This window comes from Danio rerio, chromosome 14, assembly GCF_052040795.2.
Source record: "Danio rerio strain M-AB ecotype USA chromosome 14, GRCz13ab, whole genome shotgun sequence".
NCBI lineage: Eukaryota > Metazoa > Chordata > Actinopteri > Cypriniformes > Danionidae > Danio > Danio rerio.
In genome coordinates this window covers 17,238,561-17,253,752 of record NC_141034.1, presented here as the reverse complement: position 1 = coordinate 17,253,752, position 15,192 = coordinate 17,238,561, and the positions used below count along the sequence as shown (strand labels likewise).

The 15,192-nt window shown below is 34.6% G+C and overlaps 2 protein-coding genes across 5 annotated transcripts in view; one reads left to right on the top strand and one right to left on the bottom strand.

Annotated features, from left to right (window-relative positions):
• The window catches only part of uvssa (UV-stimulated scaffold protein A), a 77,024-nt gene extending 67,741 nt beyond the window's left edge, over window positions 1-9,283 (top strand). For 3 of the 4 annotated variants that reach the window (XM_087280327.1, XM_087280325.1, XM_087280326.1), the window contains 2 exons: window positions 8,140-8,329; window positions 8,858-9,283. In XM_087280327.1, the coding sequence (XP_087136453.1) occupies window positions 8,140-8,329; window positions 8,858-8,951 (284 nt within the window). In that variant the 3' untranslated portion in view covers window positions 8,952-9,283. 4 annotated transcript variants of the gene reach the window in all.
• A 1,935-nt stretch (window positions 9,284-11,218) lies between these two features.
• Window positions 11,219-14,899, bottom strand: nkx1-2b (NK1 homeobox 2b). The gene is given in 2 exon segments (NM_213548.1): window positions 11,219-12,440; window positions 14,323-14,899. Coding segments are annotated over 2 exon segments (1,122 nt in total). The 5' UTR covers window positions 14,732-14,899; the 3' UTR covers window positions 11,219-11,727.
• Between the last annotated feature and the right edge of the window lie 293 nt (window positions 14,900-15,192).

The window sequence follows — 15,192 nt, the reverse complement described above, 5'->3', positions numbered from 1 at the left end:
CCATTTTATAAAGTATTAAACAGGTTTCAATAGTTCTGTATTTTCTCCTTGTGTCGTTTCATTGTTATTACACATACATTTTTTCAGATATTTTTTGTGTTTTATTTAATTTCTTCATGTTTGTATCATTTTGGGTTTTACCAAAATCTGGTTCAGTTCCATGTCAACAGCTCCTTTAAACATATTATTCGCATGAAATAACATGACCTGTTCAATACTTATTTTCCCCGCTGTGAATAGATTGAATGATGAGCTCAAAAAATCTGTGAAAATCTGTGGAGTTTTTTGCTGATTTCTGTGGGTGCAGATTCCATTTGGGTTGTGCAATTAAATATGAAATATTTCTAATTGTTCAGCTTTTCATTTTTATTGTTTTTACTTTAAAATAAGATATAAACCTATTATAAAGTTAAAATCTAAATAAAATAATGCTGCAAATTAAAGTTCTAAAAAGTCATACTTGTAATCATTATCACAGGATAAAATGTTTTCTAAATGTAACTTTAAATGGTATAAACTTCTATCTGCAGTAATGTTTTGTTGAAAATTGTAAAAATATGTAAAGTAAGCAGCATTTAGCTGTTAATGCTTTTTTTTAAGTAAAAAGCTTTTGTCGCATTACCAAAATATGTATTAATCTAACGTTTTTTCATAAGGATATTCATATACTGTGAACCAAACTTTTTATTTATCCTAATATATGAATAAATAATTATCTTTTCATCAACTCACAAACACTCTGCTGGTCCTTCATGAACCAGAAAACCATGCAGCCTTACCAAATTGACTTCAAATCTGAAAGCTTGATAATCTCCTTTCATTTTCCTTCATTTTTACAAAAACCCAAGTCCTCTTACACTGTCAAAAGCCCTTTAGTAACCTGCATTCAGGCCAAATCCTAGACATCCATTACCACAGTGCCTTCTTCTAACACGCCGAGTGGACAACAGGCCAATCAGGTGGCTGCGTGACTCCAGGAAGAGATGAACTGATGGAATCCCATCCAAGTCATCATCAATACTAGGATAATAGGACAGGCTGCATCTCACTCTGCCGCTCCGCTTTTCACTTTTCTCTTTCTCTCTCTGGCTTCTTTTCTTTTGGAGTCAGGTGCTAAAAGCCAATTAAGTTGCGTCTCCGTGCTGTCACTGGAGCGTCGGATGTGCTTTCTTTGGCCACAGTTTACTTGTTAACAAACAGTTATCTGAGGCAACTGACTTCAGGGGCCCGCTGACCACTGGCTTGTGAAATAGCATCTTTTGTAACTAAGTAAGCTATCGATCCACTTGACTCCATCACGCCCTCTGCCCGTCGACATGCCGGTTGTCAAGGTAACCGCAGGACACCCCACCCTGGTGATGCCCATCAGTTCCCTGACTGAACACTTGCTCCCCTGCTGCGCCATTGATTTCTGCTTCAGCCTTCCCCAAATACTTCAGCTGCTCTTCATTCTAAACAATGTATTTGTTTTGCTTCGTCTAACGTCACATTTTTTTGTGTGTGAATGTCATTTAATGGTTTGAGGTTTAAATTTGAGTTTAAAAAGCAGTACTCTACAGTAAGTGTGGCCTAAAATCGAGCATCTGTGCTGTTAGATTTCAATCTAGTGGAATTTGAAATTTGCTCAAGCATGTAAAAAAATTACAATAGGTATTTTCACTCTGCTCTTTTACAGTCTTTATATTTGCTCTCAGAATTGTCATAAATACAAGTTTCAGTTCTTGTCAGAAATCAGACACTTGACATTGAACTAAACTGAGAATTATAACTCTCTAATAAGACAAACAACATAAAAATAAGTCTTACAGTGGCAATACCTACAATTGGCTGTTTCAAATGCCAGTAGCTGATCTGCAGGTGCACTGTATAGTTAATTTAATTAATGAAGATGAAAGATGTCTGCATAAAGATGTCAAAATGTCACAATATTTAAATATTTAATAATACTCTAGTCTATACAGACTGGTCAAAAACCTCTGTTACATGGCAGCAACAGGATATATATAAAGAGTTTATTTACAAAAACATTTTTTATTTTATTTTTTTAAATCATATTTTTATGTTGTGGAGTTTTTAGTAGTTTAAAAAAAACACGTTTTTACATTGAATATAGAAAAAACTGATTTATAAAATATTCTGTGAACAAAAAATTTAAATGAACTCTTCAAATAGGCCTGTCATCCTTAGAAGAGTGTTAAGAGGTTAAATAATCATTGAACAGAGATTATGGCAATCGTACTGGCCACGCAATTGGTGGAAGCATATTCTACAGATATAGTACTATTTTCTGACTGATTATCTGCATTAAATTGTTAATATAAATACATATACAATGCATCTGGAAAGAATTCATAGCGCTTCAGTTTTTCAACATTTTTTATGTTACAGTCTTATTCAAAATGCTTCAATTCATTTATTTTTCTTAAAATTCTACACACAGTACCCCATAATGACAATGTAAAAAAAACATTTTTTTTAAATGTTTCAAATTTATGAGAAATAAAAAACTTGAAAAACATGCATAAGTATTCACAGCCTTTGCTAAATACTTCGTTGATGGCAGCAATTACAGCCTCAAGTCTTTTTGAATATAATGCCACAAGTCTTTGGGAATTTTTGCTCATTCCTCTTTGCAGTGCCTCTCATGCTCTATCAGGTTGGATGGGAAGTGACGTGTACAACCATTTCAGATCTCTCCAGAAATGTTTAATAGGATTTAAGTCTGGGCTCTGGCTGGGCCACTCAAGGACATTCACAGAGTTGTTGTGAAGCCACTCCAATGATATTTCCTAGTCTGAGGCCAAGAGCACTCTGAAGCAGGTTTTCATTCAGGGTGTCTCTGTACATTGCTGCATTCATCTTTCCCTCTATCCGGACTAGTCTTCCAGTTCCTGCTGCTGAAAAACATCCCCACAGCATGATGCTGCCACCACCATGCTTCACTGTTGGAAATGTATTAGTTTGGGTATGAGCAGTGCTTAGTTTTCTCCAAACGTAACACCTGGAATTCACTTTAAAGAATGTCTTAGTGGACATTTTCGTAATATAGGCATCAAACTCAAGCTTAGTCTACAGTGACACCTAGATATTTAAATTCACTCACTTCCTTGATTTCCTTTTGGTCAATTTGGATTTTAAATACACCCAGTGCTTTCATTCATTCATTCATTTTCTTTTCGCCTTAGTTCCTTTATAAATCAGGGGCAACCACAGCAGAATAAACCGCCAACTTAGCACGTTGTACGCAGCGGATGTTCTTCCAACCACAACTCATCACTGGGAAACAGCCATTCACTTTCATTCACACACATACACTACGGACAATTTAGGGTACCCAATTCACCTGTACTGAATGTCTTTGAACTGTGGGGGAAACAGGAGCACCTGGAGGAAACCCATGCTAACCCTAACCAGCCAAGGCTTGAACCAGTGACCTTCTTGCTGTGAGGCAACAATGCTGGCTACTGCGTCACCCTTTAAGTAAATAATTTATATACAAACAGAAAAGCAATGGTCCCAGTATTGAGCCTTGTGTTTTGCAATTTTCAAGTGTTGACTTCACACTGTTAGTTTTAACACGTTGCTGTCTACGATCCAGTTATGATTTAAACCAGTTTAGAGCTTGATGTGAAAAGTTAATTTGTTTCAATTTATTTATGAGAACTTCATGATTCACAGTATTGAAAGCCTTTTTAAAGTGTAAAAACACTGCTCCAACAACCTTTTCTTGATCCAAACTGGTTTTTATCATATCTATAAAATTACATGTTGCCATTTCTGTTGATAATTTTGGTCAAAATCAAAATTGTTTTGGGTTCTGCAATTTGTTTTTTCCCCAAATGCTTCATTAAATGTTCAGTCAATAACTTTTCTAAAGCTTTGGAAATTACTGGTACAATTGAGACGGGCCTACTCATCCAAATATCCAGACTTAAAAACAGGGGTCACCACTGCTGTTTTAAAATGTTGTGGAAACTTGCCATATTTATCAAATAAGCTATTAGCTATTAGCCTTGGCAACACTGAACTGTGTTTTTTTTTTTTTTTTTTAAAAAGCATCTTATCCAAATATATCTTTAGCTGTTGAACTATTTATTTGTTTAATACTTTTGCATCAACTTGTGAAACATAAAAAGATGATTAGCTTCTTACTACTTGATATACACACAGAATTAAAATTTGTTTCGAGTTCTTCTACTGATTTAATAAAAACTATTAAACTTTCATTAGAAATTTCCTAAGTAGCATTAATAACCCATTTATATTCATTTTTGATATACCTTGACGTTGACTACATTTCTGATGGTGAGTTTATGTATGAATGAACTGTTATTTGGAAGTTTTTAATCACACTAGCTACAGTACATCACCTTGTGTTGTCAAAGTCATAAAGTAATGTGTATTTACTTATATATATATATATATATATATATATATATATATATATATATATATATATATATATATATATATATATATATAACAACTTGAATATCTTCAGTACATATCGACTTTAAGCCAATGCACCTTTGTTTGTTGTTAATACACACCCTCTAGTGGTAAAAAAGTATTTAATGTGCCTTTGAAATACTGTTTCAAAGTACAGCCAGATGTGAAAGAAACAAATGTTAGTTTGCTGTTAGATTTCAATGTGGGGAATCTTAAAACTTCTAAAAAAAATCCTTTGATACACAGTTGGGCTTTTCACTCTGCTCTTGTACTGTCTTTATATTTGCTGTCAGAATTATTATAAATACAGGTTTCATTTCTTGTCAGAAATTGAACATCAGTGGACTCTTGTGTTGTATATGTGCTATTGGTAAACTCCAAGATCAATTTAACACCCTAGTTTCAGTCACACCAGCTACATCACTTTCATAAATTCATAAAGGTAATGTACATCTATACATGATGATATGCTATTATATCTTTAGTACATTTTGACTTTGATAAGTCACTATGCCTTTGTTTGTTGTGAATACACGCCCTCTAGTGGTTATCTATACACTGTGCCTTAAAAATACTCACTGTTTCAAAGCACAGGCAACACTTGTAAATGAAACACGTTAATAAAAAAAGTCAAATTTTTCAACCTCGATACCATGAAAACTAAACGACTAAAAATATTAAGAACAGCTTTGCAGTTAAACTAACACACATTTTAACAAAATTCATGCACTGTAAATACATCTAAAAATGAAAATAAAATGGCACATTTCTACTGCTGTACATGTGCAGACCTCAGTAGCATCCTCATGGCATTTTTTGTGTTTAAATGTATTTTCTATAGATAATGAAATAGCCGTCTGCAGCTGCTGTCTGTGATGCGCATGTCTTATGCAGATGCGAGCTGTTGACAGAGTAGTGAGCCCTTCTGCACAGCTTAAGTCAAACACAGGGCCCCCCATCATCCTCAAAGTAAAAACCGGCCCCTGAAGCCCCTCGTGTAACGCAGGCCTTTCACGTCCATAAATCCTTATAGGGACGAGCAGCTCCTACATATTCATCTGAAAGGCAGTTGAAAAAGCTGTTTGTTGCTTCCATGCGCTTCACTACAGACTGATGAACCGCAGTGCTCTGTGGCAATTAAACACTTGGGAGATTGTAAATACTTTAACGGCCCCCATTTCATCATTGCAAGATATGCATGTATCAACAGTAGGGGACATGCTTAATGAAAAGTTGATGCTTTTAAGACTGGAAATCGCACAAGAAAGATTTACGAAGCGTGTGCTTGGAAAAACCTGAAACTCTTAATAGACGTAATGTAAACATGATAATTTTAACAACTATTGGTGTTTTCATTCAAAGTATGATTTCTATATCTTGCTGTTTGTCTAGCCCAACGTAACTATTTTACATATCGTCAGCAAAGTGACTCATTCGTACAAATTTATACGATTTCATTCACATGAAAAAAGAGGCATGACCCCAAGCTGCACCTCTGAACCTACCCCTCAATAGTGGATGAGCAAATCATAATAAAATTTACTAATGAAGTCATGCAAATTGATAAGGTTAATAATTAGCCACTTAATTAAAATGTTATGGCTTGGTGTTTGAGAAGTCATTGGTCTTTTCAAAGTTTATGTTCAGTAAAACATTACTTCATTACCTTAACCTTTTCTATTCTACCTTCTATTCTATGACAAAATGTCTGTATACAGTTGAAGTTATTAGCCTTGTTTATTTTCACCCCAATATCTGCTTAACATAGAGATTTTTCACATTTCTAGACATAATAATTTTAATAACTCATTTATTATCTTTGCTATAATGACAGTAAATAATATTTTACTGGGTATTTTTCAAATTAAAAAAATATCTATATATGTATATATATATATATATTTCTTATTTAAAAATATCAGAAATACTGTGAAAATGTCCTTGCTCTGTTACATTTCATTTGGGAAATACTTAAAAGTAATAAAAATTCAAGGGGGGCTTATAATTCTGACTTCAAGTGTGTGTGTGTGTGTGTGTGTGTGTGTGTGTGTGTGTGTGTGTGTGTGTGTGTGTGTGTGTGTGTGTGTGTGTGTGTGTGTGTGTGTGTGTGTGTGTGTGTGTGTGTGTGTTTGTATTATGTGTACATATATATATATATATATATATATATATATATATATATATATATATATATATATATATATATATATATATATATATATATATATATATATATATATATATATATATATATATATATATATTTCACAGCAGTAATACCATTGCAGGTTATCACCATGGTAACAATGTACTAAATTTGTTGCTACCTTCAATTTTTACGTTGAATCAAATTAACTTTACAAGTTGTTTCACTTTATATAAATTAAACACATTTAAAAAAAAGTAAAAAAAATAGATGACAAACAATTACATTGAAACTTAATATAATTTAAAGTAACATTAACATTATATAATTTTGATTAACGGTGATGCAGTGGCGCAGTAGGTAGTGCTGTCGCCTCACAGCAAGAAGGTCGTTGGTTCGAGTCTCAGCTGGCTCAGTTGGCGTTTCTGTGTGGAGTTGACTGTGTGGAGTCATGTTCTCCCTGCATTTGCGTGGGTTTCCTCCGGGTGCTCCGGTTTCCCCCACAGTCCAAAGACATGACAATTGTATAGGCTAAATTGTCCGTAGTGTATGAGGGTGAATGAGTGTGTGTGTGGATGTTTCCCAAAGATGGGTTGCGGCTGGAAGGGCATCCGCTGCATAAAAATGTGCTGGATAAGTTGGTGGTTCATAACGCTGTGGCGACCCTAGATTAATAAAGGGACTAAGCCGAAAATAAAATAAATGATTGAATGAATGAATTTCGATTAACATATCATCATTATCGTATCATTACATCAACGTATAATTTTTTTTTATTGACAATAATAATGTATATTTTTTATACAATGACATTTACAATGTTTTTATACAGTTAATGTTAATGCATTTACTAATTTGGATAAACAATTAAACAATACATTTAATGCAGCATTTATTCATATTTGTTAGCGGTACACTGGAAAAAAGATTTCATTCATCTTATTTTTAAAAAATTTGGGTAATGGTTCACATAAAATTTTATCACTTGACCCAACGAAAAATAAATAATTTGCCTTAAACAATAATTTCTATTGTGAGAACAATTTTATATAACCTGTTACAAAGAATACATGTCTTGTTGAAAAAAGTCAATTAATTTACATTTTCTTTTGTTATAAGCAAGAAGATATTGCTTTAATCAAAACAACATTTCCCATAAAATGTACATTCATCCAATTAAAAAGATTTACGGTTATGTTTTCACATCTAAATTTTATCACTTGAGCCAATGATAAATAAATAATTTGCCTTAAACAATATTTTTTAAGTCCATTAAAGCACAACTGAGCTTCTGTTTAATACGCATGTACAGACCTGTGTAAGTAATCTTTACATTTTACATTGGTCAGAACAAATATATCTTAGTTGTGAACTTAAACTATATTACTTGAACTTTCAGTATAGTTAATGAAAATAAAGTTTAACAAAAAACATTTAAACATAAATAATGCATATAAAGTTAGATCTGTTTTAAGTAATGAAGTATGGCAGAAGTGTGTGGTGCATTGTTGAAATTTCACAGAATCTTTCTCCCATTGGTTCAGACTGGCGAGACCCAGAGCTGATGAGGGAGATTGAAGCCGCCACTGGAGAAGATCTGGGCTCCTCTAAGACATACGGGAAGGGGAAGAAGGGCAACAAAGGAAAGTCAAAGAAAAAATACCCAAACCTTACAGACCTAAAGCAAAAAGCCAATACCTCTCGCTCCAGATTAGAGAAGAAAGTCTTTAACAAGTAAGTAACAAACTTTAAAAAGTCCATTAGCTACTTGAATACGCTTGAAAATTCTGTCATCATTTACTCACCCTTCACTTCTTCAAAACTTATTTGAGTTTCTTTTTTCCGTTGAACACAAAAAAAAAAAAACTTTTTGAAAAAGGCTGGTTGCTGAGACCCGTGGTCTTTATTAGTTATCAATTTGTATTTTGTTCATAATATGGAAATCAATGGGTCCCAGCAGCCCTGCTTGCATTCTTCAGAATATCTTTTTCATTTTTAGGTGATCTATACCTTTAAAAAAGTGAGTAAACCCATTGTCTTAAAAGCGAGAAGTTGACTTTACTTTAAAAAATTAGTAAACTTGGAACTGTTACTGCACAGTGGCTTAACTTAATTTTAAGGCAACAGGTTTACTCAGGTTTACTAATCACTTTTTCAGAAGTGTCAAATATAAAATCACTGAGTTTGTTGAACTATGTCAATAAATGCATGTAAGTGATGAGTAAACAAAGAATTTTAATCTCATTCATGGTTTTCTTGTAGGAGCTCCATGAGACGAGTTACCGAAGTCATGAACAAGATGGACAAGAGGAAGCATGAGAAGTTTGCAAATCAGTTCAACTACGCACTGAATTAAAGGATAAAGCAGCACTGCCACATGCAAATGCATGGATTATTCCACAGAAAATAAACTGAAGCTCACCTCAACATGTAGGCTAACTGCCTCAAATGAAGTACTGTACTTTTTTAAATCATTTTAATGCTTTTTTATTTATTTATGAATTGCTTTGTATGTACAAGGTGTATAACGATTTAAATTTTGAATTTGAATAATTTTTTTTTTTTACTTTTTGTATTTAATGAATTCTAATTTTGAATATGAATGTAGGTTTTGTCAATGTATCTGTGTCAACTGTAATGCCTGCATATTAATGGAGTAAATTTTCTACTTGCTTTATTAAGACATAACTTTGGTCCTTTTCATTTTGACATGAAGATCAAAAACATTTGACAAATAATTAAAGGAAAAGGTAAGTCATGATTTCCTTAAATTGATTAACTTTCAATGTTTGATGTTTGAATGTTCTTTAATAGTTCCACTTTAAACGTGCAATTTCCCCAAGTAGTTACTTTACACATTTTTATTGATAGAAATTGTCATTAATATGGTAAAAGTTTACAATACATTTTCATTTGCTAACATTATTTAACTAAATGAGTAAATGTTTAATAACAATGAGCAGTATTTTCATCAACAATTTTGTATGTAAATGTATTTAGGCTACTAATGATAAGGAGTGACATATTGTTATAAGTGCTACCATTATTATATTTCATCTATAAATTATGTTTATAGGTGTTACGCTGTTTACTCTTTAAAGCAGTTAATTAAAATAGGATGAAAAATGTACTGATGTATATATGTTTTTATTATTATTTGTTTATTTAATTGTCTATTTGTTTTTAATTAAGAAGAATTATAAGGATACTTGTAGAAAACAGCACTGCCGATGATAAAATGGTTCAAATACATTCTGTTAGCCGGTAAAAAGGAACGTGACTATTGCATCAAGTATAAAAAAAGTGGAAAATGATTTTTCCTTGTAAAAAGAAGAAACCCCATAATCAGCTAATATGAATTCCTCGCGTTGGTAAAACGCTTTAAAACTGGAGACCGCATTTATTCTGCTGTTTAAGGGACATTCAGGAAACCGAAATTCCTAGAAATAGTAAACTGTCGGTCGGAGAAGAATACCTTGACAAAAATGTTCATGTATTTAAAATGATTGCTATTGATAGGCGATAGTTATTTCGTGTCTTGGCAAAATATTGTCATATAGCTTAAAACGTGAAATTAATGGTCCTTTCAAAAGCAAATCACAGGAAAAAACGTCGACTATTATGAGTACAGAAATATTAGAAACAGTTCTTCATAAATTCTAACTGTGATAAAAATTACAAAACGTAATTAAAATGATATAAGCTTTCAAATTCGTAGAATTTGTAAGACATACATTTGCAATCACTAACATGTTTCCTGATGAATATCTTGTATTAAATAAATGTAAGGTGTGAATGTCATAGTTCATGTAATTACAATACTAAGGAAGCGAAATATAAAAAATATTTATTGAAAATTTCCTCATAGGAAAGGCTGGAATTCAAGCAAATGTGGCCCCAAACTCCACATTTTAGTCTTAAGAATCATGCGCTAATCGACGTATTATTTTTAACCGATTTAACTCCGTGTTAAAACATTTAGTCTTGATGACTTTCACTAACACACAAATTGCAAATACATTAGATAAATATATTACAGCTTTGTTCAAAATTTTTAACGAACAATGACATGAAAAATGCAATCCAGATATTTTCGTACTTTTTAGTGCTTTTAAAATGCCTTTCTGAAGTTCTTGTTATTGATAGTTAACTATAAAATCAATAAATCGATTGAAAGAGGAAATTGTGTCTCATTAGCGCTCCAGATCTCTACACCTAACTACAATTACAGCGGCTAGTTTATCGAAAATACTTTTAAAAACGAAAAAGAATTAATAATTATTAAAACAACAACAGGGATAAATGTAGGCTATAATTTTTTACAGGATATCCAGCGGATATATGTATATTTTTACTTTTTACTGAATTAACCATGAGCTACTATTTGTCATTTCACCAGACTTTACATATGAGAGTATCAAATTAGTAAAAAAAAAAACTTTCTACTACACAGAAACGACCAAAACACCTGTTCGCGATTCCTTAAAACGAAATTTAACGAATAAAATTCAGATTTAATACTAGGCTATATTTGGTGCAAGGTCAAGTACATCAGCCTTATACTGTTCACTGAATTTCTGTCATAAAGCCTGGCCAACGGAACTGATGACAACTGATCTTTGTTACCTGTCATTTTATTTCAACCCTTTAATTGTGAGACAAACAATTAAATAAAAGCATAGTCTATGCAACTTTAGAAATAAATATATGGCCCACAGTAAAAAAAATCAAGATAAACTTTTCTTTAGGCCTATATGTTTGTACACGAAATTAGTCCAATAATTTTCTCATTCATTGCTTCAATACATACCATTTTATTCCCTACTACATTTGCATTCAAAGTTAATGTCTAAACACTTCATAATAACTGAATATTTACAGTTTGACCAAGAGAAATATTCACATTTTATCAAATCGAAATCAAATCTAATTATTAGCACGTATTGCCGAATGATTCGTAAACTTAATTCTGGGTTTGCCACAGTGCAGCAAGGTTGAAATACATTTCGCTTTTCCAGAGACAAACCTATCAAATGTCTTTGCAGGTGTGTGTCGACGTAGTGCTTCAAGTTAAAAATGTTTCTGTCCCGGGTTTGACCAGACACTTCTCCACCCTGCCCGTAGTTCTGTTCTTATAAGTGCGGCGCGTAAAATGTGGGCGCCCCGTAAGTCTGTGAGCCCAGCATGAAGGGTGACAGTACCGCGTGACCCGGCAGAAATGGTAACTGCGTGGTGCAGACAAGTCCACCGGGCGTGTGACCCGGATAGCTGGTGTGCATGGACAGATGGCCGCTCATAGGAGGAGAAGGGCTCAGGGGACTCAGCCCGCCGAGCCCGTTGCTCGGTCCGTTCCCGCCTCCACCTCCGCTGGTCGGCGCGCTCGTGTCCGCGCCCGGGTTCTGTTTCTTCCACTTGGTCCGGCGGTTCTGAAACCATATTTTCACCTGAGTCTCCGTCAAGCTCAAGGACAGCGCCAAGTTGAGACGTTCGCACACGGACAGGTACCGCGTCGACTTGAACTTGTTCTCCAAAGCCACCAGCTGCTCGTACGTGAACGCAGTCCGGGCTCTTCTGGGTTTGCCAGACTTTGAGTCTGACCCGGAGCGCTTCCGTTTGGGTTTCACCTGGTGATTCTGTCCGTTTGACGAGGACTGCTGTGTCTGCTGTCCGTCTGGACTTTTGCTTATCGAGTCGTCATCCTCGTGTTGTCCGAACTCGGCGTCGTTGTTTCCAGTCAGGGCGCTGCTCTCTTCGCTGCATAGGTCCTCCTGGAGTTCACTGTCCGATTGATTCCCTCGGGTGAAATCAGACTCACATTCATCTGACCGGAACACGAACCCATCCTCTGTAGAAACACAATAGACCGCCGTCAACAAATGACTCTTAAGCACAGGTGAATTAATACCACACACTTATATTTGTTTACTGTCACCAACAGGTTTTAAACAGATTTAATGAAAAGGGAAAAGAGGGGAAAATATTTCAGCAAATTTCGTTTCTTGTTATCATACATTCGTTTTGTTCTAGTTCCATTTCTAATCATTATTGTTTTTTATAACTATTATTTTGAATTAAAAGAAAACCATAGATTTGTTGATTGGTTATCACAGAAATAATTTAGGCTGTTCACATTTAACAGATAGCCTATAGCTACAGATGCTTAAACAGCTTTAGTTTTATTCGCTTAATATGTTGAAGTATTTTTATATATAGGTCTAAAAAAAGTTTAAATCTAAAAAAATATATCCACACACGACAACATTTTTACACATTAAATTGAAGTAATATTTCTGTTCTGTCCGCTCTTTTCCCTCTCTTTATGAAGTGACGACTGAATAGATGACACTTCCTTTGGCGTGTCAATTCGTCTTGACATCTTAAATCACAGCATGGCCGTCTAATCGATAACTCTCAATTTACTCATCCATTTAAAGCGGCTGTTAAAAACAGCACAAACCTTATCAAATTATTGCAGCCTACAATTACTGTTTATTGAAAATTGCTTTCGCGCTCAGCCTCCAATCAATCATAGGGGTTGACACATATTTGTCCTTGCAAATACAGGCACAATAGATAAGATGATGCCCACGAAGTCAGTGCTTGCTATTTTCACCATTTAGACTCGAGACAGAGCTCTAACATATCTAAAGAAAAAACAATTAAAGGCAATTCGATTGCGCTTAATTTAACGCAAGTTGCTGCGTAAAGACGCTGATAATGTGGAGGATCTGCTCCAGACTGGTCGATATCCTATTATAGAAATGAGTATATCTCTTTCAGGCAGCTTGCAAACTCTCCTTCTTCAACATCTAAATTATAGGGACAAAAATCGGATAATTACAAGATTAAAACCTATTATATTTATTTAGAGAAATATCGATCATTACTCAAAAAATAAATTAATTAATAAACAAAAATGGTGCCCGGAACACAACTTGAAACTCTAAACAAAATCTTAAGATTTGTTATAATGCAGTTTACATGAAAATCATTCACACATAAAATTTAAAAGTTTTTTTAAATTACATTTAAAAAAGAAAAAAGTGTTTTTTTTTTTTTTTTTATATAGGCCTAATCTTAACGAATTACAGCTTTTTTTCAAGCATCGACTTAGTCAAAACAGACTTAAAATGTGTATTACATGGATTTGAATGATTAATTTCGTTCCTTCTAAAAATAATCTTGGTTGAAATCTTTCTTTATAGCTCTTTAAAGTTAAAATGGACTGCCCAGGCCCATTTGTGTTAATTTAAAATACAGAAACAATGTAGTTCTGAAAACTTTTATTCTATTACAAAAAACATTTACCAAACAGGTCTGAAAATGCTCATTTGATATGATGTTTCAAGCAGTATTATACAATAGACTGGTTATAAGCTACTTTTTAAATATCTTATGATTATAGGCCAACATTACACATATATAAACAAATTTTTTAGGCCTGCTTAATTTTACTTGACATTGATTCGAGCAAAAAGTGAGATACAAAGGTATTTTATTTTTATTTATTTATTTATTTTTTTTGCATTTAGTCAGTCAAGTATGCAAGAACATTTTAATTTAAAAATGTAACTCTTTCAAAATGTAACTATTAACTAAATTTTCAAACATTTTAAAACGTAGGTCTTTACAAAATAATGTTCGTTTCATTTATTGATGTGATGTTAACGATAATTTTGAACATAATATAGGCTTGATACAAGTCAGAAGATAGCGAGGTTACTTACTTAAAATCCCTGATGTTTTTTTACAGTCATAGTCCTCTTGATAAGACTTGTGCTCGATCGTGTGATTTGAGTCATCACTTCTATTTTCTGCACCAAACGCGAATTCACAACCTGTCCTGTTAGGCGTTTGCCTCTTACTAGTAAATTTATTGGGGTCCAAAATGTCCAGAACCGAGAATGAGGTGGTCCGGTGGACGGTAGGCGGCGCGCCCGCGGGAACCGGCTCGTGTCTCGGTGAGGTTTCTCGGCTTTCCGCCGGTAAAGCGTCTCTCCCTCCTACACAGTTAAACACCGGCAGTTCTCCAGCAGCGAGGCGCTTGTCGTCCATGCCGTCCTGCGGGGCGACCACTATCACACCGGCCCCGGCAGGCGCGACGGAGTCGCCGACCTGCACCTTCTCCCGGTTCATAGCTCTCCAGAGGGTCAGATTTCTGCTTTCTCTCGCCGTTTTTTACTCAACAGGAGACATGCTGAAGAAAGGATATCAAATAAGTGCGGTCTACTGCTACTCGGAGGTTGTTCAGGAGTTGATCCAGCCGGTCTCTGGACAGTGATGCTGATGTCCTCCTGCTCAGGTCCTTTTTGGGTTTGAACCGTCCCCCTCAGGACACCCCGGTGTTTATGTTACACGCACACACACGCGCGCGCGCCCGGCCGGCTCTCCTCCCCTTCACACTGCTCCGATCTGCTCCAAAACTTAGACACAAGCCCTGGCTTATTTATGCATTCATATTCCACTGTGAGTGGTAATTGGCTACAAATTAATCCCATGCCTCTAATAGCCTATTATCTCTGTCTGCGGGTGTGAGGAGCTCCAGAGGAGAGTGAGCGATGATGTGGCCCCTGATATACACAGCTGTCAACGGCAGA